The sequence below is a fragment of the Ornithodoros turicata genome, chromosome 1, assembly GCF_037126465.1.
Source record: "Ornithodoros turicata isolate Travis chromosome 1, ASM3712646v1, whole genome shotgun sequence".
In the NCBI taxonomy this organism is placed as follows: Eukaryota; Metazoa; Arthropoda; class Arachnida; order Ixodida; family Argasidae; genus Ornithodoros; species Ornithodoros turicata.
In genome coordinates this window covers 543,886-566,466 of record NC_088201.1, presented here as the reverse complement: position 1 = coordinate 566,466, position 22,581 = coordinate 543,886, and the positions used below count along the sequence as shown (strand labels likewise).

Sequence of the window (22,581 nt, the reverse complement as noted above, 5' to 3'; positions counted from 1 at the left end):
TCGCAACTGCGTAATAAATGAATTATTTTTTGGGACATAGATTCAACACCAGAGGGACTCTTCCCGCCATTTTGAACAGCTTGGCATTTGGCGGGACTGTTTACGCAACTAAATTGGAAAAGTGGCAATTTTACGCGTGATCCGTGTCACATTTTTGTGGCATATATGATCCGAAATGCATATCAAACAGGTTTGTATCATTTACGCGAAGCACACATTTGGTCAAGTCCCGTAGGACGTTGCCGCATCATTCACTGTTGATGATGTTTTGAAAGTAGGCCTAAAATGTTCCGATGTTAGTAACGCAGTATGTACGAAATGAGTGAAAGTATTCTGCGAAAGACTAACATCTGTGGAAATTGTGTTTCTGGGTTGTATATATGGGATCGGCCTCCAAGAAAAGTGTTGGCGTCATGAACTCGCAATGAGTTATGCGGTTTGAAAGTATTCATTTAATTGGCGTTAATGAACATTGTGTGGTATTTGCTGAATAGTCGTCTGCTTCCAGTTGATCATTCAAGGCTTCCGCAGTTACAAAGAACAGACTTGCGTGGAGCCATTTAGCCCACGGCATAACGTCATTGGTAAGCGAGCTCGGGGGTTTCGCTATCATGGATAGCTCAAATGTTGTCATATTAAACGCTTTCAGTCGGCCGCAATGGATCTGGGAAGAGCAACTTCTTCTACGGTAAGTGGAAGGAAGTGAAAGTTTGCTATATTTAGCTATTTTTTTATCCTTCAGCTATCCAATTTGTGCTAAGCGATGAGTTCTCCCACTTGCGGCCGGAACAACGCCAAGCCCTTCTTCACGAGGGGACAGGACCCAGGGTCCTGAATGCTTACGTTGAGATAATCTTTGACAACTTGGACAACCGCTTGCCTGTAAGATGCCACTTTTGGGCTTTAACGGGATGGATGGATGAATGAATGAATGAATGTTCTATTAGATCGACAAAGAAGAAGTGTCGCTTCGCCGGGTCATTGGATCCAAGAAAGACCAGTATTTTCTCAACAAGAAGATGGTGACGTAAGTCTTTCCTTGGCAAACGTTTGCGAGTTTCAAGCTTTGATTTTCAGGAGGACGGATGTTATGAACCTGTTGGAGAGTGCCGGGTTCTCCAGGAGTAATCCTTACTACATTGTCAAACAAGGAAAGGTACACTAAGGTACACTAAGAATGGATAAAAGCTAATGGCTCATTGAACAGATTAATCAAATGGCAACAGCACCTGACTCTCAACGACTGAAGCTTCTTCGGGAGGTTGCTGGTACAAGGGTGTATGATGAGAGACGAGAGGAGAGTAAGCTCATCCTCAAGGACACTGAAGGCAAGAGGGACAAGATTGAGGATCTGCTGAAATACATCGAGGAACGGTTGCAGACTCTTGAAGAAGAAAAGGAAGAGCTCAAGGAATACCAGAAATGGGACAAGATGCGACGGTAAGAGCCAAGTTAAGCTAAGTTAGTGCCTCATTCTTTGAAATCTTTCAGGTCCCTGGAATACACCATCTATGACCACGAACTAAAAGACACAAAGAAGAAACTTGATGAGGTAACATATTTTGGTCGCAATATGTTGACCTCTCTTGTTTTGAACATGATGCAATTGATTTTCTGAGGCTGGAACACATAGAAAAGAAATTAATGATGATCCCGTCGGGAGAGTGGTTGGTTTGTCCCTTCACATGATGCGCCCTTGGAAGTCGCGGTGGGTTAGCAGAAGATATGGATTCCAGTTCCTACTGTAGGACCTAACCTTTCAACGTTGACTCGTCTTTTTTTTTCTCATTTTGAGGCCCTGGGAGAGTCCTTTAGATGATTGTGAAAATTTGGGAATGCTGTTCCTCTAGGAGATTAACGCGCGATAAAAGCCCACTTGTGACCATTACTGTTGAGCCAATGCTGCAAGAGCAATTTATTCTGGATGAGTTGTTGACTGCAGGCGGAAAAAGCGGCAACAACAACAAAGGGCGTAGACAAGAATCACAATTTGAATGTTTCCTGGAGGTGTGGAGGAATGTTGTGTGGCCTCACATGTATTCACCACGTTGGGATGGTCGATAAAATGCGCTCACACAATCCAGCAATTTTCTAATGTACTGGTAAAAAAAAGCTGATGGGTTTCTTGGTCCAAAATAAATTTATCCCACAAGTACGATTAAGAGCTATACATGCTTTCTCCCAGAAACAATACTATGTATAAAAAGACCATCCGTTCCCAGGGTGTCTTTATATGCGATGCTGGCAACACCACAAATGCAGAAACAAACTGTCCACACTGATCATGCGCTAACTGACATAGTTGTACGTTACCACCTAAAGGTCCAAGAATTAACAATTTTCTTTCCAACATACAAATTCTTTTATTACTGAGATACGCGAAGAAGTAGTTGCACATACTTTGAAATCTTGCAGTTGAAGGAGGATCCAAGCGGCCTTTGTACAGTAATTTTTGGTAAACTCAACTGACACTCAACGCTGCGATACGATGCGGGCTCCCTTTAACAAATTTCTATTTCCGAGGCATTTTTTTTGTTCTTGTCGGCGACTAACATGAGTGGGAATTTTGGCTCCCTCTCTTTATGCTGCTGCATTGGAAGTGCCCGTACTTAGGCACCCATACGTGATGCTATCGAAGGAGTGCTCGATAAATAACTCCACAATTTATGAGGTGTTACGTCTATTTTGGCACGCACTCGAAACTGGGATAGTTTGCTCTCCAAGCTCGTTAGGAATCATTGGAATGGATGACATGAGTTGGCCTAAAAATGATTGCATTTGGTCACTCGAGAAGTTAACGAAGAAGTAGAGGTGAGGGTACCCGCACATGACCAAGTAACTGAAAAAACGGCTAGGAAGCTGGTGAAGATGATGCATAACGTAAAACCCCACGAAAGGACAGACACAAACACCAAGTCTCAATATATAGAATTCTTGTATGTCAAGTAAAATTTTCACTTGTGTCTGTCCTTTCGTGGTCTCTGGGTTTTACATTATGCATCAAGTAACTGAGTCTTTTTTTGTGTGTGTATCTTGAGGGTACACCAACATGGCGGATGAATGCGGAGGCACTAATGATAGACGTTGCAAAACTAACAACCGACTGGGGGGGGGGTTTGTGTTCATTTCTTTAGCACTGCAATGTGCGCAGAATATTTAGGCACAAATAAGAAATGCGGATGAGCCAATATGTTGAGTTATGTTGATGAGTGACAACATTTGAATGATGCGCAGTTGTAACCTGTGAGTGGAATTTTATCCCCAGCTGGAGACTCGAAGAGAGAGTAGCAGTTCTGTGACGGAAAAACTGCGAGAGAACTTGCAAAATGCGGCCGAGAAAATCAAGGTGAGTGTTGATTGTGTCATTTGGGCAAAAAGTGAAAAATTTTCTGTAGAAACTGAGCAAGGAACTGCGAGAGGTCAAGTCCCGAGCACAATCGCAACGAGAGGAAAAAGAGGCATTATCGCAGGAACAGTCCTCTATCTTGAAGGAGAAGACTCGGCTTGAGCTGACTATCAAGGATCTCAAGGATGAGGTGGAAGGTGATGACTCGTCACGCAAAAGGGCCGAGAGGGAATTAACGCGCCTCAAAGACACAATTGCGCAGAAGACTGCACTCTTGGATAATATTCGACCTCAATATGAAGCGCAAAAGAGACGAGAAGAAGAATGCACCCGAGAGCTGAGTCTAAAAGAACAGAAGAGGACAGAGCTGTATGCAAAGCAAGGACGTGGCAGTCAATTCACATCCAAAGCAGAACGGGATAAATGGATTCAAAAGGAATTGAAATCTCTCCAAAAAGCCATAAGAGACAAACGGGACCAGATTGACAAACTGCAAGAAGACACTCAGAGGGACGCAGAGAAGAAGTTGATGCTGGAGAAAAAAATTGAGGTAAGTACATACTTCTAGGGCAATAATTGCTTCAATTGAATTTCTCTAGGAATTGACAAGGGAACTGGAGAACCATCGTGCTAGTATTGATGGGCAGAACAAGAGCTTCTACGAGATGAAAAAGCGCAAGGATACCTTGCAGACTGAACGCAAGTGAGTCCTTTGAAACGAAACATTCATCTTTGAACGTTTGGAATTGATCGTGTTAGATCGTGCAATTTGCGTGCTACGCCTATCTTACCTTATCTCGCTGTACTGGTTTAAGAAAAGAAACACATGGAGGAGACATTAGGCTTCACCTAATTCCTGCATGCTTTAGAACACCATCGCGGGTGGAAAGCACATGCTTAGCCTTTTGAATCATCTTGCATTGGTAAAAAACTAAGACCGTCCATATTAGTATGGAATACTAAGGATATAACAAAAACTTAGTGCCTGCTTGCAGATGTACTTGGTTGCGCATCATTTTAAGCTTAGCAAAATGTTGGTGCCCTGTGTGTGTCCTCGGGGAATTGAAAAGCTGGGTCCTCACAAAAATGTTCCATAATTGGAGTTGTCCATATTTACGAGGCCATCATCGCACTTTGTGACTATGTATGCCATGCTTTGAACAGCTTTAAAATGACCACCAGCAAAGGCCTACCTGACAGTCACAAAACCTGTATCTGCTTGGTCTTTCTCATGTTGGGATGAGGTACTCTCACGTGCCGGGTACCTCTTTGCTGTAGACACACCTTGTACTGCTAATGCAACTCATTCTGCACCGCAAGCTCAATTACTCCACCAGAATCTTGATCCGCAGAGTCTCTACCGGGATAGACATTCCTTTCTGGTGGCTCAATATACGTACGAGGTGACCCAGAAAATGTGTCATCGAAAAAAACTGCACCACCTAAAATCACTTTGTTTTTGCCACCTCCTGATGTCTGAAATTTGCCAAGTAAAGGTCATTTTTTTACCCCACCAATGTAAAGAGCGTGTCTAATTTACTCATATTAATGATAATTGACAGGGATATTCAGGAGCTATTCCATCGGGGGGAAAAGCTGAACATCATGCTTACGGGGCTCCCAGAGGATAGACTAATTTTTCACCACAATTGTTGTCAGTCCGACAGACAATACAGGCATGACTTATTCCGTCTGACTTTCGCTGGGATTTCAGGAACTATCACTTTGTGGACTGGGTTTGGAACCTTCTTTCGTCGGACTGAGAGAGATTGCACTCAAAAAGTCATCGCGCGCTATGGTCTGGTGCACCAAAAAGCACCATGTTGGGCTATTTTTTCTGATGGGATAGCTCCTGAATATCACTGTCAGTTATCATGAATTTGAGTGAATTCGGCATGCTCTTCATAATGGTGGGGTAAAAAAAGTGATGTTTAATTGGCAAATATCCAAGTTCAGTTAGCCAATATTTCCGTACAGACACACACATGACATGGCATTCACATCAGGAGGTGGCAAAAACCTAGTAAGAAGAAATGCCGCATGATTCAAGGTGTTTTTTTTTTGTTAGAATTGCACGACACGTTTTCTGGGACACCTTGTATATTGCGGCATTTTCATCATCACCTAGTATATGAGCTGTGGTGGAACAGCTTGCCACAGTGTGACAGTGTCACGGTCGGGCAAAGAGGGGCTTCACAGGGAACTGTGTTGATATTTGACTCAAAGTGCCCAGCACCCATGAAGCCCGACCAATGAAGATATCAAGTGTGGAGCCGTAGTGGAAAAGCATATCAGCTTAAGTGGAGGAGCCAGGGTCATGCAAATGTTCGCAGAACCTTGAATTTGCGGTATAATATTGTGCGTTGACCCTCCACCAGGCGTCTTAGGGGCCCTCCACCTTTAAAATCCAGGAAGACATTAACAAAAGGCATCACAACTGGGTAATGTCCCATTGCAATTGTCAGCCCTTCTGACTGGGTCCTGACTCATTGCCGCCCTGTCTCCCGTCATTCCTATCACCGCATCGAGCGGGTACGATTGGCATTCAATGCAGCGCCTAAGAAACCTGGTACATAAGTTGCCTCAGTGTCCTGGGTAAAATTTCTTACACATCTCGTTCGCATATTTTTCTGTCATTGGTTGGAATATTTCGCGCAACTTTAAATTCGCGAAGAAAAGAGCGCAAATTACTACTTCTGCAGTGTTTTATCCACGGTACAAGGAGAGTACAAGGAACTGTACACTTAGCTATATGATTTAGATATATTGGCGCGAGGAAATGTACTTCCGAACATGAGCACATTATACCCAAAGAACGCAACCTTTGGGTGCTTAAAATGGCTCATGAGTAGCTCATAGAAAGATTCTGATACGTGGTTTAGCCCAGAGAGGACTCGATGGTAAATCTAGTTGATTAATTACTCGTTATGAAATGTTAACTTTGTGAACAACTGAGGCATACTATAGGTGTCAACAGTTAATTACATCACGGAAGACAAATACAGTCGCCGTCTCATTTTTCCGACTCTGTAGGAATCGCGCAAAAGTCAGAATAATCGAGCAGTCCGAAAAACCCAATTTTGCTTCGAAACTAAGCACTAGTATGCAGGAAAAAATTGTCCGTGTTTTCCTAACACTCTCCCAGCTCTGCCTGATAACATCAGCTTGTATTTCCAGAAGCAACATTTTGTCATTGTTCACTGACAGAGGCACCACCGTTGTCAAGCCCGCAAGTCGGCTGCACCTAACACATGCGGGCTTTAGGTGAAGCTTGCTTTACAGCACTGTTGCGCGACTCACTGACAGACAGCACGTTTTGAATGAAGCCGTTGGCCAAAAACGAAGCCGCAAAAACGTTACGACAGAGGAATGGAAAATGAACAATCGTTGCCTTTTTTCTCAATATTTTAGTTGGTTGATTTCTTTTGATATGAATTTCGGATTATACCAATATTTTCCGTCACCTCGAGACAAAAATTTGCTGGTTGGCAAACAGAGTCCAAAATATTGAGTGACGGGGCTGCATGACGTCCGAAATTTTGCAAGTTGTGTTACCTCAACTCTATGGGACCCGCACCGTTCCGCGAACAAGTCCGAAGCATGGAGCCTGTCTGAAAAAAATTGTCACTGACTGTATGATGGTGATTGCTCATTACTTTGGTTGCGCTTTGTAGACATCTGTTGCCGACATTGGTGCGAGAGTTTACAAAGTGCTTCATTTAACACATAGTCGTCTGAAATAGAGCTATTAAAGTAATTTTAATGCTCTGTTTTCTTGGTATAAAACCATTAAGTAGGCCAGTAAGATACACCATGCCAAGTAATAGACACCACAGAGTCATTTATCACAGAAATTGAATTTAAAGTATGCTGCAAAAAATGGCCGTGCGCAACAGCAGTGGAGAGGTCCCACGCGAGGTTGATGCTACAAGGATCACGCTCACTATCTTCTGCTGCTTGGCTTTTCGGGATTCTGAAAAAGCATTGCTCTTGGCTCAGTCATTATTCGTCAGCTCCTTCTATCCCCAATTCTTCGGGAGAACTGACAGAACTGGTGGGACGAGGCCAGAACGAGTTCTCCCGGTAACGGTCATTGGTGACGTGGCATTATACCTCCTCATCCTCGTTATAGCTGGAGTGGCGAGTTGAAAGGGTGAAAGCGCAGAGCCACGTTTACGTGAGCTTTTTCTGGAAAACAAATTGCACACACGAAAATCTTTTGCGCTATTCGGTAAAATGACGCACACACTTTGATATGAAATTTTTTTGGATGGCCCTCTGTACTCCTTTAAGTTGAGAGAAACAGTAATGGCACCAGATTAAACATTGCAATGACAAGCAGTAATTTCCTATTTATCAGATATGCCTCTATCCAACACAGAAGACCAGGGGCAATGCTAATGTAGATGATGCGACACTTGGCCTTGGACAGATGGAGAAAAATAGCTACAGTAGATAAGAGATAAGTTTTTCTAAAACCGTGTTGATAGCCAACGAGTATCTGTTCTCATCCCAAGTAGTTGATTATTTCGCAAGCTATAACATGTTCCAAGACATGACAACATGTACAAAGGAGTGATATGGGATGGTAATTTGAGATTAAAGGCTTGTTTCCAGTTTTGCATATTGCTGCCTGTCACAAGGATTCCGAGAAGGTAACGTAAAGGAAAAAGTAGTGAAAGAGTATTTCACAGTAGCTCAACAAGAATTCCTTTGAGATGTTATCATATCCGGTTGAACATAAGCATGATGTTCAAAGAAGGGTTGAGCATCTTGATACTGATCTTGTAAGGCTAACGTCTAATCTGATGGAAGAAGGCGGAGAAAACGTCGCCATTAGAATTGTGCTGCCCACTGTTGGGAATGTATGCATGGCCAAAGCAAAGAGGGGGCCATACGGTAAGGAGGCTAAGCCAATTTTAGCAGCGCATGCCTGTGACCACGTTAATTTCCTGGGCCTAATTGTTACAAGTTAATACTACGTATTACAATCATACGATGTGAAGTTGAAAATTGAGTATGCTACTTGAAAGACAATTTTGCGGATGTATTCATATACGATTGACATTAGAAAATTTTGATATTTTGGCAGCTCCACTGAATAAGAGGTTTTATTGATTTCTTGCAGTGAACTATGGAGACACGAAAACTCTTTCCAACAGAATCTGGCAACCTTGAAGGAAGAGCTCTCAAAGAAAGACCAAGGCCTGCGCTCAATGACAGGAAAAGTAGGTGTCATGAGAAGCACAAGAGCTTTTTGGTTGATTGGATTGGATTCCAGGCAACACTGAATGGACGCGATAGTGTTCGCAAAGTGCTTCAGACATTTCGTGAGAAGGGTGGCAGCTATGAGAATGTTGCCAACAGCTATTATGGGATGCTAATTGAGAACTTTGACTGCGAAAAGACCATCTACACAGCGGTGGAAGTTACCTCTGGGAACAAGTGAGCTCCTCTTTCTTTCCACACCTGCTATTGTTCACGATGCCTCAATTTTCACAAATTATTGTAAATTTCAAGGCCATTCAAGCTCGTTAATTCAAAGTCTCATGGACGTCCGAAAAATTTCCAATCAAGCGAGTTGTCGAATGAAGCCAACCCAGACTCTACTTTTATTGAGCATGTAGTCAGGTGCAGGAAATCATTTCTACTGGGTCTACCGTGCACAGTAATTAGCATAGAATGAAACTATTTGTTGAAGGTGGCACAGGTCAAGAGCGTCGCTGCGCGTGCAGTTCGGTTCCACAAAGTTTGCAATTTCCTGTCAAAATGACATAAGGGAAGTTGCAATGTCACATGGATTTAAGCTTCCGGTCCAGGTTCTGCTGGAGTTGCATAGCGTCGGCGTATTTTCAATGCAAAAATGGGCAGACGTTGAGCGCTTAACTGCTCTAATTCTGCGGAAAAATGACATAAAACGTACCCTGGGATACTTTGAAAAATGTCATCAGCGTAAGAGAATTAAGGGGTGCTGTGTACTTAGCGTGTTGAATTATGCGTGGCTGTGATAACATTATAAATTTCTTACGTGAAAAGACGCAACTTTGTCTCAAACTACAAGAAAAGTAAAGTAATTTCCTGTTTGGGGCGCAGGAATCTTGGTTGTCGTTTAAGCTAGAGCTTTGCTCCAATTGAGTGAAATAAAAGTCCCAGCCCATGGGCTTCTGAAAACTGTACTTGATTCCCCATAAGTCTCTTTGAAAGGATGTTCTTCCATGGAGGCAAAGCTGACTGAGGTTTTCCCATTCATAGCCACACTTGCTTCCCAACATAGTTTACTAACAGGAATAACGGGAACAGGAGGACCACTGATTGCCAGGCAGTCCTGCGTCTCACTGATTAACTGAGTCCCATTATGCTTCCCAGGTTTCAATATGTCAACATGGGACTGCAGAAAAGCTTCCCCAGATTAGGAAACTAAAGAGTTTAAAGTGTTTTTCCAAGTTTGTCGTTGTGTGGAGCATCAGCTGCACAGAGAAATCTTTCTTTATATTGCTAGAGCTCACACCCGTGTATGTAGACAATTTTTGTAGCATACTTGGGCCATACGTTGCAGCTTGGTAAAAAGATTTGAGAATACGTTTGTGTCATTTTAAAAGTCCTATTCTAGTGAAAGTCACAGCAGCACTGTGAGCGACACGCACACACTGCGTCTATGTTGCACAAAAAGCTGGCTCTTTGCAAGCTCTGTGCTTCCGTTTGTGCTCACTGAATAGATCGTCTGTCGCCCCCACTAAAGTGCCATGCTAACATTGTCCTAATACTGTGTTCGCTTTTCCTTCTGTGGCCAACGACGCAATCTTGGGAAACCAAGCACTAAAGAACCACTTCCTGAGATACATGAGGCCATGGGCATATTTTGAATGGATAATTGCTGGTGGTGCTCACGACAGCCACTGAGTGGCACAACATACCCTATGCTTGAAAAAGCATATAACTGTCCCATAGGAGACTTACTTCACAGTCATTCGTCATGCTCTGTGATGACATTTCTTTTGCTCTCGTTTCAGAATGAGTCCCTTTCTAAAGCCACAACCTGTTTGAGACTGTCCTCCAGTGGTATGGTGTTGAGCAAACAGAAGCTATGTGTGCGCAAATATTCCAAATTTCGAATACAAATCCAAAATTTGATATTCGAAGGTTTTGAATATTCGTGAAAGTTGGAATATTCCTTTTTCTTAAAAATTTCGTAGCAGCTTATTACGAAGCTGTTGCGCGCTCAAATTTGTACATTACGGTAACAGAGACAAACATGTATACGTAATAGAAGAGCTGCAAAGCAATGTGTGCAGCCACCATTTTAAAATCTGCCCCAGCCAAACGTGAAACTGCAGTACACTTCATGCATCATCAGCACAGTCAAAGCTACAGTTGGGTAAAATTCTGGTTATATATTGAAATTTTGTTGGCTGGACACTGAAGACTGCTGTGCCACTGCATGTTTCAATTTGCGGTGGTCACTGAGTCGTGGTGACGGCGATAATCGAGGAGCGGGAAGTGACAATATTTTGACATAGTTTCTCCCGTGTGGTGCCACAGTATGTTAAAAAGTGCTAGCTAGGATGACAATGACCTTGCAAAATCCTTTGAAACTGCACTAACAAGCCACATGGAGTGATTTTGCTCTAACTCGCACGCATTTTCCGTCAAATGAAATGAAAGAAGTGGAAAGAATCCCGCATGACGAGCACAGCCGTACAACATCGTTGACTTCCAAACTATGTTAGGAATGATAGTGAAACCGTGCAGTTTGTGAGTGCAAGAAGAGATGAGATGTGCTCATCACTAAACGTGTCTGGACGATTGAAGGTCCCGGCAGACGCATTGAGGAACCCTCGTAGTAGTTTGTGCACTTGTTGTCGTAATGCCCCTCCCTCAGGGAATCCATTTTGTTGAAGGTTGTTTTACCATATTGTGGAGAGCGACCGTATTGGCACCAAGATTCTTCAAGAGATGAATCGGCAACAACTTCCTGGTGAAGTGACGTTCATGCCACTCAACCGGCTTGTCTACAAGGACATGGAATATCCCAACAGCAATGTAAGTCACATTTGTGGTGCTTGATTGTAACCTTTTAGGGGGCACAAGTTGCGAGTGTGTTTTACAGGATGCCATCCCTATGATCAGTAAGCTCAACTTTGAACCAAAGTTTGAGGCAGCTATGAAATACATCTATGGCAAAACACTTATCTGTCGAAACTTGGAAGTGGCAACGCAGATAGCGCGTACATCTAACCTGGACTGCATAACGTTAGATGGTGAGTGTGTTGTTGCGTTTCTTTTTTTGTACTGCCACTGTTTTCTTGGTTAGGTGACCAAGTGTCACACAAAGGGGCATTAACGGGTGGCTACTTTGACACTCGACGCTCCCGTCTCGACCTGCACAAGGCACACATGCAACTCATGAAAGAGATCAGCCAAGTTGAAAAGCAGCTTGCAGAGCACAAGCAGAAACTCACAGATATCCTTTTTGCCCAAGGATTAACCTTCTCCAAAGATTGCGATGGGACAGTCGAAAGAATAAATGATTCCATGCAGAGGAAGGATCTGTAACATGGCTAGACAACTGGGAAGAAGAGGTTCACAGTTAGTCAGAAATTTTAGCATGTCCTTACTGGTGGAACTGCCGGGAAGTTGGCTCCAAGTTAACAGCATCGGATCTCTGTCATGATTACTTCTAGTGTCAGCCTCTGACTTTGGTTGCTAGCCTTTTAAAGTTGTCTCTGTCATGGAAAGACGTACTATCTTACATCGTGGTTGCCACTATGAGATGGGACCATCTGTCCTCCAATCCTTGTGATAGAAGCATATCCTTGACCTGTTTGTCTTTCTGTTTCCCTTCCTCAGACTTACCTCCTCCTACTATGTTCTTGACATATGTATCGAGTTTTGAGACAGGTTTTTTTGATGGGGTTGTTGAAACACAAGTTAGCTACGAGCTATCTTTGACTCGCGTGCACATACAGAGAGCCAGATCAACCAAGTAGTAAGCGACATGCAGAAAGCAGAAACCAAGAACAGCAAAAACAAGTAGGTTCCGGTGACTTGGTAGCGAGCGCTCGTCCTCACTCGTTCCGTTTTAGGGACGTCTTCGACAAACTCAAAGCTGACATCCGTCTCATGAAAGAGGAGTTGACAGCGCTGGATCGCTCCAAGCAGCCCAAGGTATTAGCATAGGTAAAGTGTAGAATGAAAGTGAATAGAAAATGTTTTCAGGAACGCAGCCTGGGAAGCCTCGATTCGAGCCTCAAGTCAATGGAGTCAACGGAACAGTCTTTGCGTAGCGAGTTGCAACAAGACCTGTTGACGCAGCTTTCAGTGGCAGACCAGCAAGAAGTGGATCGCCTCAACGATGATATCCGCCGACTCACGCAGGAGAACAAGGAAGCGTTTAGTGAGCGGATGCGCGTGAGTACACCCAGTTATTCCATGGGCCAATGAAAGGCATAGTACTTGCGCAAGAATGTAGTATGGCACAGTATGGCAGTTTGCTTTTGGGAGTTGATTTGCGCCATAAGAACAACCACCGGAAGTGTTGAAACGGGGCCAAAACTGTAAGTGCTCGTCACATATGTCGTCTGACGATAGTATCAGTTGCAAGGACGTGGTTAAACTGCCAGCCATGGGAATGGCTGTCGTGTACCCCAATGCAAACAGTGGCAGTGTGAGGTACATGATTGCTTGACGGATGCTTGAAGGAAGAGAGATAATGGGTTGTACTGTCAGTGTTCTTTGTTGTTTCAGGAGGTTCTTTAGTTGATTAAATTGTGGCTTCTGCTTTGATACTTGTCCTCTGCTCCTCATACAGTTGCGCGCACACTTGTTTTAAACAGCGTGTCCTGATAGACAGCTGGAAATGAGATTGAGATGATCCCGCTGAAGGGAGTGCTCAGAAGTGTCCTTGATCATGTGCTTGTATCGGTAATCAGGGAACTGCGCATCATTGTCCAACGTCATTCAGGCACATCTTTGCAAGTGGTGGCGAGTTGGGTTATTTAATTTGGACAAAGAAAAAATAGGACCTGAACCCTCGATTAGCTGATAACTGAGGATTCATGTATTCAAAATAAGTTGATTTCGAAAGAGTGGTACAGTTATTTCTAATATCTAGACCTCTACCCACATCTACAACAGCACGATGGTGCTACAATAATAGCCGTTTTGAGTCTGCTCCACTCCGCAGACAAAATGGCCCACAAATCCTCCATGTTGGAAAGCCACTGAGCTTCGGAACATTTTCTAATTTATTCGGGTCTGGGCACGGTATGATACTCTTTCACGATGTTGGCCATGTGAATGGAACTGTTGTCTCGCACAAGGTAAAAGCCAGTCTATGAGTGTGTTGACACTAAAACCCAAGATAGTGCTCATTCTACTTGCAAAATTGGCATATTGGTAAACATTGCAAAAGAAAAGAAAGGAAATTGTACCATGAGCCTCCTCTTTCGTGGGAGTCACAGTTGTCGAATCCCAAATTCCTCAGACAGTGCATTGAGCTCAACTCTTGCCCTCCTGTGCTTTTGATGGGGAACCTCGTCTCCAAGTCGTTCCTGTTTACAGCGGTCAATACATAGCTCTGTGGCGCAAGAAGGTCTTTTAAAGTGTTTGAAAGGCATTTCTATCAGGCCAGCTATATATCTGATGTAGCGAGATGACTGTCCAACAAATATCGTTATCGTTGTTAGCTAACGACGACAACAGTATTTGTTGCAAATACAACACGATGTATTGATATCGGCAGGATAAAATGAGTGGCCAGAAATGGGATCTCTCACCCGATAAATGGGGGCTAGTATGATGTAACAACGGATGGCAGTTCCCTGAGTACAGCTATGACAACGTGGTCAAGACCACGGAATGGTATGTCAGATAAACTGTGAAACGTTGTGTTTAAGGCACGCCACTGTTCTGGGTTTTCTTGCTCATTTTTGAGCACCCGCTGAAGTTGTCTGTTCCCGATTGGTTGTTAGAACTTGAGGGTTGTCCCCTCTTGCCGCACGAAAAGCGAGGGCTGCCTCCGAGGAGCATGTCCTCAGAGTTCCTAACACTGTGTGCTCAAGTTCAACATGCATCCATGCATCCACACAATTTATAAATTTTGTCGATAGGTTCGTATTTGCTTCTTAGCTGTCATGTTTGCAGCATATTGCTTCTCACATCAAAAAGGAGGCCACTCTCAAATGAGTTAACCTAGAATTTTTTCACGTTTGGAATCGCCATCTTTTCCTTTCTGTATACTATTTCCAATGTGACTTTTTTCTCCATTCCTCCACTGCCGAGATGTGTTCTCCTAGCTCCTTATTTGTTAATTTAGTTGAGTACCAATCTAATAATATGATTGGGGTGTGGTACTTCTCTGTCAATTTGTGGGTCCTGAGGTTCCATGGAGTGTTGATCACCGGTGCTACTCTGCCTCCAAAGCAGATATGGACAAGTGGTGGCATTTGGTGGATACACTCTAAACATTACAGAATGAGTTTCGTTTACACTTTTTCCCTCGTGGTGGTGATTTATGAAGCTGGCTCTGCATTTCGTTCCTCTGCGCACCTCTTTCGCGCAATGCTCGCATTTGAAGCATATTTGGCTTCGATTTCATGTATTAGAATGCAAATAATGATTCTCAAGGTGTTAGTTAATGAGATTTTTGTCCCAAATGTGTGGATATCAATAACTTGCACTATTGCTGTTCTTCCTGTGTCAAAACTAACTGGGAGGAATAGAAAAGCGGTGAAATAGCAAATTGTGGTGCAACAACAGGAAAGTTGAGCGTGAAACTAATGTTTCCTGCAGAAATTATAATGTTCATTTCTGTTTTACTCTTTCAATGAACTCTGTCGCTCTGTTACATGAACAACGTGAGTGTTGACACTATTTTCCGCAACTTCTTGGTTCACAGTGTTAATATTTGCAGATATTATTTCTGACAAAATTAGCCACATTTTCTATATGCTGGAACTCGTAGGTCGATATTTCTGTTCAAGAGATGCGTTACGAGAATTCTGCTGTTTGTGCAAATTTTTTTGTGTTCCAGAATTAATTTTGGAAATAAGTGGATAGCTTTGTTTCTGAAACTTGCACTTACATGATTGGATAGAGCATTCATTTGGCTACATTTTCCTGTATAGCAACATATTTTCGAGTGACCACCCAAGAAGTGGCCATTTTTGTGTTGGTAAGGAAATGGTTAATCTCCTTTGGCCTGAAAGGATGAAATTCTCTGGTAGCAATCTGCCACAGTTCCCTTACCAACCCAGCCTTTTTGTGTGGTAAACCAGTCTGCGTCCAAGTCTTACTGTACTGTCATGTTTTATGCTTTCACGTAGTTGGAAGCAGAGAAAAACAAGTTGGAGAACCTGCTAAATAACAACCTGTACAGACGAAAAGAAGAACTGGAAGCTGTAAGTTGCCTTTAGAACGAGTTATTCATCCAGGCAGTTGACAATTGTATTCAAAGTTGAGTTCTGCAGGCCCTTCAAGAAATTTCTGTTGAAGATCGACGTCGTAAGCTTGAGAACAGCCAAGCGGAGCTGTCGGGCATAAATGCACGCATCGGAGATGTAACCACTAATTTGAAAGGTGCGCCAGTTTCCTTTTGTGTGAGGATTTCCTAATTTTTAAACTTAATTGTTTGCAGCTCTAGAAAAACAAGTGGAAGCAAACACGAAAGAGCAGAAGGATGTGGAAGCGCAACTGGAAAACTGGAAAAGCCAAGAGAGAGACTGGCAGGAGCGAATCAACGACGATGCTAAGGATTTGGAGAAGATGACCAGCCGTCAGTCTGTGCTTTTGAAAAAGGTGCCTCTGAATACCTGTTGACACTAATGTACCTCGTGACACTAATGTACTTTTCAGAAAGAAGAGTGTATGCGCAAAATCCGAGAACTGGGATCCCTTCCTGCTGATGCATTTGAGAAATACCAGAACTTGAGTCTGAAACAGTTGTTCAAGAAATTGGAGCAGAGTAACCAAGAATTGAAGAAGTACAGCCATGTGAATAAGAAAGCTCTGGACCAATTTATCAGTTTCTCAGAACAGAAGGAGAAGCTGGTAAAACGGAAAGAGGAGCTGGACCAGGCAAACAGTGTATGTAGTGTAACAGTGTATGCAAACAGTGAAACTGATGAAATTGTCAATATATGGAGGTCTCAGGATGCTTAGAAGGAACACTTTTACTTGTTACTATGCATTCTGCAGTGTTGCTCACACTAGCGATGGTAAGCTTGGCGATGGTGCTCCAAGCACCATCATACTTGTAGTGCCAGCCAACAGGCCAACACAACTGAACAGCGCTTTTATCCTCTAGTGAATCGAGCATCGTTCATCATTGCAATCATCGTCCGATGTTTCGGACTCTGTGGGGATCGCGCTCAAGTCCGAACAATTGAGCAGTCGGAAAAAACGAATTTCGCTTTGAAATAAACTTTATTAAGCTCTGGCAGGATAGAAAAATTTGTCTATGCTTTCCCACCGCGCTTCCAGCTCTGCCTGACAACACCAGCTTGTATTTTCCGCAGCGACATTTCATCAGTGTACACTGACAGAGGCACCACCATCATCTAGTCCACAAGTCAACTTTACCTAACACATGCATGCTTTAGGTGAAGCTCGTTTTACAGCTCTGTTGCGCGACTTGCGGGCGTGCCGCAGAGTCTTTTGAATTGACAAAACGAAGATGCAAAGGCAGACCTCTTCTAGTCAGAGGAATGGAAAATGAACAATCACTGCCAATTTTTTTTGCCTAAATATTTTAGGACCAACACCGACAAATTGTAGTTGAGCTGTAGCTTAAGATAATGTTAACCCCAGTTTATTCTGCATACTTGGCCTGAGGGGACGTCGCTCCCATGCACACTTTAGTGGTGGCAAAGGGGGAGACTCTTAAAAACAGCATCCTAAAGATCCCCTAGAAAGTCTACGTAGATGTTTCAGCAGGTATAAAATGATAGCAGGTGACAGACTGCATTCTTTGTGAGAGGAGAACACAAATATGGTGTGTAATGCAGAGCCACAACAGTGCTTAGAATCTGTAATTTTATAAAATATTTATTGTTCCCACATTATTCGAGAAAATGAATTGTTTCCCATTTCATTGTTTTTTCCCAGCCATTGACTGCTCGGAAAATGGTTGAATTTCCAAGATTTCTCTTTTGACTGTGAGGCTACCACTTAAAGGTGTTGCGACACTTTCTCTGATGTGTTGAAGCATAATATATATGCATCGTGCTCATTATGAGAACACTGTGGAAAAAAGAATTTTTCTTGTCGCTAGATTGGTTGGGGAAATAGGCGCAGCCACAAAACGACGACCCACGCTGTGACCTCACGGACCCCTCTTCCCCATTTGGCTTGGGAGACGCGAGTCTTCCCTCCTGTGTGACGTCACCGATGTCGTTTTTCTCCGTATCTTCTCACGTCATGGACCTGAAAACTTGAATATGGGATGATGTTGGGTGATGGTATTTATCTGGGAAAGCTGGAAACCAACTGTCACAACACCTTTAATGTGGCCAATGATAGGAACAGAATAGAAGCTTGTTCCTTTTACCTTTGGACAGGAGTGACATGGATGAGAGTTGTTTGCTTTCATTGTATCATGATGACCGTATTTACTCGTTTATAGTAGTTGAATGCCCAAATTTTGGTCCTTTCTCCCCCCGCATATACATGAGGCAGTGTAGTGACTGAGGAGGAGAGCTACACGTGCAACCAACCATGCCAGCTAAGAGGGAAATGGTGTTTCTCAGGAGAGAAGAGGGAACACATGAATGAGATTGGCTTAACATAATCTTTACAGTGCGAATCCCAATATTTTAAGTCGAATCGAATATCGAATCGAATATAGAATATTTGTGCAAAATTTACAATATGTGACTTTCGCACTAAAAGTTTCCATTGTGTAGCCCATGGCTTTAGTGTAATTTTTCTGGCATTAACTGTCACAAGAGAGACACGCAATTCTTCTGTTTAAAGCCTCTACTCTTTAATTTTACATGAGAGTGCTTCCTGCTTTTCAGGTGAGCCTACACTTACTGGAGTGGTTACCTTGATTTCAAAATTTTATGTCGGGCAGTAGCATGTTATACGGATGAGGCTGTAATTGTTTCAGACAACCACAGGCCATTTGTGAAACAAAAGAAATGGCCTCAGCTTTGCCCCTTAGTTTCTTTGCACTCGTCCTAGGAAGTTGGACTACTGAAATTTTAGATGTAAAGGACACCCTTCTTGTTCGTGGGCTGTAGTCATTATTCAAAGTCATTATTTGTCTTCTTAAAGGCAACCTCGCAGACATCAAATCAAAGTCCCTCGTCGGTACCGCTAAACTGCATGTGGGAGGGGCGCCACCCCTTCCACAGACGGTGTCTACAAAACTAACTTTGAATAACGTTATCTTAAACTAAACACCGTCTGGCCTGTGTTGGTCCTGCAGCAAGGGCAATTTCGTAAAGAAGGCTTCACCTCATGCACGGAAGCATCAGGTGAAGCCCACTTTCGGGTTGTGTCGTTCATATTCGTGGAATAGTCGAATATTCGAAAAATCGAATATTGAATATTCGATTCGCGAATCAAATAGTTCGAGCGTTTGATATTTGATTCGATTAGAGAATTCGAATATTCGCACACCCCTAGTTTAAAGCCATGCAGGCTTCATCGTCAGATGGTTTTGCGATATCTTTGTTATTCGCGGCCCCCTGTGGCTATTACACAGTTGTCTTCAGCATGAATGTGCCAGTGACTGAAGGATCTCTGCTCATGTGCCAAGGTTGTTGAGTTCATTTTCTACTAGCTCTGTGCAACAGCTATTGGTCGGTGGCTTCGCTATCTGCTGTCAGTGTTCCTTGAATCGGATTGCTATATTTTTTTTCCCCATTTCTCCTAGATAGCACACATTCTTCACATTCATCATTTACGGATTCATGTTGAGCACAGAGTCCTCGGCATGGCATAGTATATGATATAACGTTTGGCTAGGTATAAATACTGTGCAAATGCCAAGTGGTTTTAGAATCCTCCGTATAGCTTCTGACAGACTGCGAACATACGGGATAATATGGTATTGTCGGGGTTCGTTTCACAATCGCGATACATTCTAGAAATTGTGTCCTTAACAAAGTATTAGCGAGGCTGTCACTTGTCAGCCTATGTTCTGTTTTCTTACAGCTTACAATATATCTTTTGATATGTGGTACGTATAAAGTCTGGGACTGATCCAGTGTCACGAGGTTTGCGGTATACGGAGGTGTCTACATGCACTAAGCCACTAAAACATCTAGAAAACGGAGTTAAGCAGATCATGAAATGAGGTGGTATCAGCGCTTGTAAAATTTCACGCTGGCATTGTGAAAACCTAAGGAAGTTGCTTGAGTCAGAACGCATGTAACAGCCTGCGTGGGAATAACGAAGATGCCGCAAAACAGACAGTTTGTTTTCCTTCTGACGATGACAGTGGATTATCCTGGCATGCGTTAGACCGCAGTTGTTGCTCCACTCCACATGAACGAACACCCACTTGGAAACTTTACAGTAAACGTGTTGTGCTAAGCCAGACAGAACAAACTGCACGCAAGATGGGAATTGTCACTTCAAGGCAAGACAAGCTGACCTCATGCTTCAACGGCAGATTGCACGCACCCCCTAGGTAGCACCATGTTTTTCGGGGGAAAAGTGCTGTCTATATGCGAGTAAATACGGTATTTCCTTGTATCACATTTCTTGGCCATAATCAAGTTTCACCGTATTTATGCGCTGTATTTCCTTTTATTATTGAACCCACACTTACTGTTTGAATTCACCGTATACTTATGTTGGCTTTGGTACTGCATCTCAACCAAAATACTGTTTCAGTCGATTCAGCGGCTGATGAATGCATTGGAGATGCAAAAGTATGAGGCGATCCAGCTGACATTCAAGCAAGTGTCAAAGTATTTTAGTGAAGTTTTTAAGAAGCTGGTGCCACAGGGTCATGCTACACTGGTTATGAAGACTGACAACGAGGAATCTGGATCACAGGTACCTTGATTATTTGATTTTTTTGAAATTATCAAATGTCTCTTACTGCTGCAGGAAGGTCAGCCTCCTTCAGTGGACCAGTTTACAGGTGTCGGAATACGGGTGAGTTGTACTTTAAATCTATTTTTGTGGGTCATAGCTAAAGCTCTCTCTAGATTCTGCGGGCAAGAGCAAAAAAAGTGCTCCCAAGATGGCATGTTTTTCCAGCCGTCCTAGCATCATCAGTGGTGTCGTGACCCATAGGGTTTAACCCGCTGAAATGTCATTGAGATCCTCGCATAATTCTGTAAGATGATTCTGAGGGCGGATTCCACTAAAGTTTACGGAAAGTGTCATTTTTATTAGGTATCACAGAATAAAGGCTCGGAACTTGTAACAATTATGTACATGACGCACAAATGAATATGTTGTATAGACTATAAATCATAAAGGCATTTGGAAAACCTTTGATGCTTTACACATTGTGGACAATCAATTGTTAGTGGTGAAAGAGAAAATGTTTTCTAGGCTACAGGACAGCTGTCGATGGCATACACATTGCTATGATCTCCAACGAATGTAAAATGATCTCTCAGTTTTCTCATCATTAGAGTACATCGTTCATGACTGGTTCCAACTCGAGGTTTTAAACAATACTAAATGGGTGGATTTATTTTTGGGTGCTGAAACTCGAGACATCGTAGAAACAGATGACCAACCTCTAGGGAGGAATCTATTCTTAATTGGTTGTGGAGGTAAATGACCTGCACTACAACCTGAAGCAAGAATATTAATTAAAAGCACAAATTCAAGTATGCCAGCAGGTTAGTAGTAATTTTTGTGGATGCAGGTTTCATTTGTGGGCAAGTCTGCTGAAATGAAGGAGATGCAGCAGCTGTCTGGTGGTCAGAAATCTCTTGTGGCCCTGGCACTGATCTTTGCCATTCAGAAGTGTGACCCAGCACCTTTCTATCTCTTTGATGAGATTGACCAAGCCCTCGACTCTCAACATCGAAAAGCAGTTGCGGGTGAGGACTTGTGGTGCAGATTGATGTGGAGTTTACAATATTATTCCTTTGGTGACCATTGCAGACATGATCCACGAACTGTGCAATGATGCCCAGTTCATAACGACAACGTTCCGGCCTGAGCTGCTTGAGAAAGCAGACAAGTTCTACGGGGTCAAATTCCGGAATAAGGTCAGTTGAGTCGAATATTGCTATTCTATAATTTCACATTTTACTGGGCTAGACACTGTCTATCGGTATCAAGGGAACCATTCTCCAAGATGTTCAAAAATTCGATTATGTTTGTGGAAATGGACAACTTTCAAATGTCACTTAGTATCTTGCTGCGTGGACGGATTTTGCAGAGAGTGCGCTGTGTGAGTGACCATGTACATCCAACTCTCTTTGTCGTATGTCCATCAAATGGATGGCATGATTTCAGATGTGTGACAGCAGATAAAATTTTTTCAATTGGGATGATTGTATGAAATTTTGCATTCTCATCTGGATAAGCTTAATTGTACTACTGTATTAGCAACCCAGTAATTGTCTCATGGACGACGCAACTGTTGGCGTCTAATACTTTCTGGAACCAAATGAATGTGCACTTGAACAACAGGAGGAAACTATTTATATGAAAAGACCATTGAAGAGAATTTCTGTTTTTGCTCTGTTATCTAGGTGAGCCACATTGAAGCTGTATCACAAGAGGAAGCCCGGGACTTTGTTGAGGACGACACGACACATGGCTAGAGGTTCTAAGTTATTAAGTTTCCTTTCTCCCTGTGGACTCATTCTGTACAGTTCTCTCTTTATTCTGTGGAGGCATTTCAAGTACTCCCAATACCATACCTGTAATTGTGGACATCCTATCATGATTCACTGCGCAGTGTGAATAAAGTGTCTTTCGTACGTTACTTTGTGTCCAGAGGTGGCTACGGGAAATTACTGGGAAATTGTGTCACAAAACATCGGCCTTGGAATGTTCAGTTTGTGTATGTGACCGACCATAACCAAGGCACACTCTTGTAAATATGTTAATAAGAGCCAAAACTAGAGGTGAATGAATCAAATAACAGTAAACCCCCCATAACTCCAAGTCCTAAAAACCGGCGAGAGCGCGGATAAGCGGGGTTTCGAGTTAACCGAACAGCGAAAATATACATTGCCACGATGTTACCACAGTGCACTATCTTACGGAACACACACAAAAAAGCGTTCTTACAGTAATAGTGCTCGTAA

The 22,581-nt window shown here is 42.9% G+C and overlaps 1 protein-coding gene across 1 annotated transcript; it reads left to right on the top strand.

Annotated features, from left to right (window-relative positions):
• Positions 1 to 51: 51 nt before the first annotated feature.
• LOC135377212 (structural maintenance of chromosomes protein 3-like) lies at positions 52 to 22,256 on the top strand. The gene is made up of 28 exons (XM_064609506.1): positions 52 to 190; positions 509 to 584; positions 650 to 688; positions 743 to 882; positions 948 to 1,027; positions 1,078 to 1,156; positions 1,208 to 1,440; positions 1,492 to 1,552; positions 3,266 to 3,346; positions 3,396 to 3,896; positions 3,946 to 4,049; positions 8,475 to 8,574; positions 8,628 to 8,791; positions 11,245 to 11,386; positions 11,454 to 11,604; positions 11,658 to 11,810; positions 12,310 to 12,376; positions 12,430 to 12,511; positions 12,563 to 12,754; positions 15,670 to 15,744; positions 15,814 to 15,922; positions 15,981 to 16,141; positions 16,199 to 16,429; positions 20,189 to 20,353; positions 20,408 to 20,455; positions 21,183 to 21,360; positions 21,425 to 21,531; positions 22,021 to 22,256. Exons 1-28 carry the CDS (start codon positions 176 to 178, stop codon positions 22,090 to 22,092), a joined length of 3,606 nt encoding a protein of 1,201 aa, XP_064465576.1. The 5' UTR covers positions 52 to 175; the 3' UTR covers positions 22,093 to 22,256.
• Positions 22,257 to 22,581: the final 325 nt, after the last annotated feature.